This window comes from Corapipo altera, unplaced genomic scaffold (assembly GCF_003945725.1).
Source record: "Corapipo altera isolate COAL_440 unplaced genomic scaffold, ASM394572v1 49716, whole genome shotgun sequence".
Classification (NCBI taxonomy): Eukaryota; Metazoa; Chordata; class Aves; order Passeriformes; family Pipridae; genus Corapipo; species Corapipo altera.
Genome location: NW_020888251.1, coordinates 1 through 3,056, shown reverse-complemented (window position 1 = coordinate 3,056; position 3,056 = coordinate 1). Strand labels below are relative to the sequence as shown.

The following is a 3,056-nucleotide window of genomic DNA, read 5'->3' as shown; positions in this document are numbered from 1 at the left end:
AAGGGAAAAAAAATTCATTTGATTTTTATTTTAATCTGAAAATATGCAGTGTAGATCCACTAGACTCAGACACCATCTTAACAACATATGCAAAATTTATCCTACAAATACTGTTGTTGGGTAGTTAGGATTTTCAGGTTGGGAAGCTATCTAGAAGAGAAAAAAATAATTTCCAAGAATGATCACTTGAGAGGAAGAAAAAAAAAATCAAAATCTTATTTAGGAGTCTTAGAAGGAAAAAGTAAACAGCTTGTCACTTCTAAGTAGGGGGAAATTTTGAATACCCGCAAGGCAGAAGTCTTAACAGGCATCTATAAGCTATTTGATTTTCTGTCTTTTACTCTCCAGTGGGCACATCCTTGGTCAGTGTCACCCTCCTCCTAGTTAAGGAGCATCTAGTGGCATTTACATGCCATGTTCAAATAGCTTCCCTTCAAAAAGGCTTCAAAATGCAGTCTCTTCCTTTGGATCTCTGCATTCAATTGTATGTTATGTTTTTGCAACAAGGGAAAGAAGGAGGGAAATGTACCAAGTCCTTTTGCCCCCCAGTACAGTGCAGAAAAAAATCTACCTTTATAAATACAACTCGGGTGCTGACTGGCTGGCACCTGCTTACCCTAATGAGCTTAAAATCTTATTTGCAGTGGACATCTGTCAAGACAGAAGTGAGGTACGCAAGTCCTCTTAATCCATTAGCTCTAAATCCAGCAGAGCTTTCACACTCCTTTTTTGAATCAAAGAAGAAAACTGATGTCGGAATATACAATGGAACAGCGCACACCTTCAAGAGCAGATACTATGCAATAAGTACATGAGATTTCAAGACAAACAACAATCAAAATTGAAAACAAAACTGGGGTCATGATGGAAAACTCCTGAGAAACAGGCCAGTGTGAAGTTCAGGATGAAACAGTGAGTTTGATTCTTTCTTGTGTTTTCGCTAGTTCATCTTGATTTTTAATCAAAAATAAAGACGAAGAAAGGATGGGCTGCACACCTTCTCACAACGAGATTGCTAGTACTGCTTCAAGAAGTGGTCTTAAGGCTTTGAATAAACCCAAAAGTGTTTTGCCAATTGATCCGAGAGATAAAGGAATCCCTCTGCTGGTTAAAGGTTCTTCTTGCTACAATATTGATGAATTACGCCAATATGGGATCCAGAGCAATGACTACCTGGAAGAAGAGGAGGATAAACTATCAGAGCAGGACAAAAATGATAATTTACAGTTATCTTCCAAGGCTCATTCAGATTCTCAGATTCCCAGGGAAGACAAGAAAATTGAGAGGACAGCCACAGATGCTGAAGTCATTATGTCTGAACTGATTGAGTCTCAAAAGCACATCGCTGATTCCATACAGATCAGAAAGCAAACCTCCTGTGAATCAGAACCAGCAGCTTTCATTTGGGATGACAAGAACGAAAGCAACGCAAAGCAAATCCCAAAGAAAGGAAAGAAGCCAAAAAATAAGCTGGCAAAGCAAGGTCGACCTAGCAAAAGTAAAGAAAAGTCCATTTTGGCCCCATGCGAGGCAGAGAAGAAGGTAGATTTCCCAGAACCGCTCGTTAAGGCTCACCAGAGTGCATATGCCTACTTGAATCCCAACCTCTCCAAGTATGAAACTATACTGCACATGGCCAGCCAGGCTACCCAAACTCAGCTCTTCCTACAGCAGATGATAAGCTTTCTCGTGCTTCGCTTCGATGAAATCAACCAACTCTTGGAAGAAATTACCAATGATGGGGAAAATCTCCTCAAAAATGTAGGTGGGAATCTGGCGTGGCCAGCAGAAAAAGATGATTTGAAGGAGCACCCTGATCTTCTGCAACAACTGCTGCAGTACACGGTCAATAAAATGCAGTTAGTGAGTGGGATGCTGGCCTCCCTCACCTCCAACGCCCTGCAGGAGACATGCAGCTACCTGCAGTCTGCTGCAAGCAACTTGGAAGGCAAACTGAAAGCCAAGCAAAGCTTTGATGAGCACCTGCTGCGGACGGTAAGGCTGCTTGAAGCCTCAACTGTGGGTTGCTCTCAGTCCCATGGTGAGGACAGGACTTTGTGTTCAGAGGACAGTGGCATTGGTGTGGACAGTGAATCCCTCAAAGAGTTCAGTGCTCTCAGCCAGCATGGAGGACAAACAAGTGATTCTTATGGACACGGACCTCCATCCCAAAAGCATGCCAGAACAGTGGGGGCCATGAAAGATGGGACAGTGTCACCAGGCACAGCTGCATCCCATGACTGTGCACTTGAAAGGCATTTTAAAGGCATGTTTCATTCTTCCACACAAAACAAGGAAGTGACTTCTTCCCAGGATGGAGTACCAGAAGGCACTTCTACCATGCCCCAACATCCCAGCTTGAGCAAAAGCCATTCCTACAACTCCTTCCAGTCTGATTCTACTCAGGAAGGTGAACATTTCAAAATCTATGAATCAAGAGATTTTCTTTCTGATGAGGATGATGATGATGACGATGATGATGAAGGGAGCACCCTGGGGGAGGATGATGATGACACAAGTTCATCAGAAGTGGGGAAGGATGGTCTGCCAAGGAGGCCCTTGTCTTCGCCTGCAATCACTGATAGCACGCATAGGCAGTCCATCAAGAGGACGGAGAATGTGGATACAGAAGAAATTATTCTGAAGATGAAAGATGCCATCAGTGAAAAAATCAAGTTCGTCCCAGCTAAATCCAGGCGTAAAGAATGGACAGAGGATGAGAGTGGAAGAGCAGTCCTAGCAAAAAGGCCCAGTACAGCAACAGGCAGCCAGAAAACATTTGGGAAACAACGACGGTCCAGGTCTGAGGAGTCCCTCAGAAGCCAGGCAGAGGACCCAACCCTTCTAGAGCTTCAGAGAACTCAAAAAGAGCTCAGCAAAAGGCTGAAAATGTTTTATGGAAAGGATACAGCTAGCAACCCAGAGCTTTGGAAATCAAGAACAGCAGCTTATTTGCAGGATGAGCAAATTACATCTAGGTCCTCTCGCAAACTGAAGGCAGGACTCTCAAAAAATTTCAGCATCCTGCCTAATCAGGATAAAGTCCCTTTTTTCAC

General features: G+C 43.4%; 1 protein-coding gene across 1 annotated transcript; it reads left to right on the top strand.

Moving 5' to 3' along the window:
- Positions 1-984: 984 nt before the first annotated feature.
- On the top strand, positions 985-3,042 carry PCARE (photoreceptor cilium actin regulator; the record flags this gene model as incomplete). The annotated part of the gene is made up of 1 exon (XM_027633038.1): positions 985-3,042. A coding segment is annotated over exon 1 (2,058 nt), but the record flags the coding sequence as incomplete, so codon positions are not given.
- Positions 3,043-3,056: the final 14 nt, after the last annotated feature.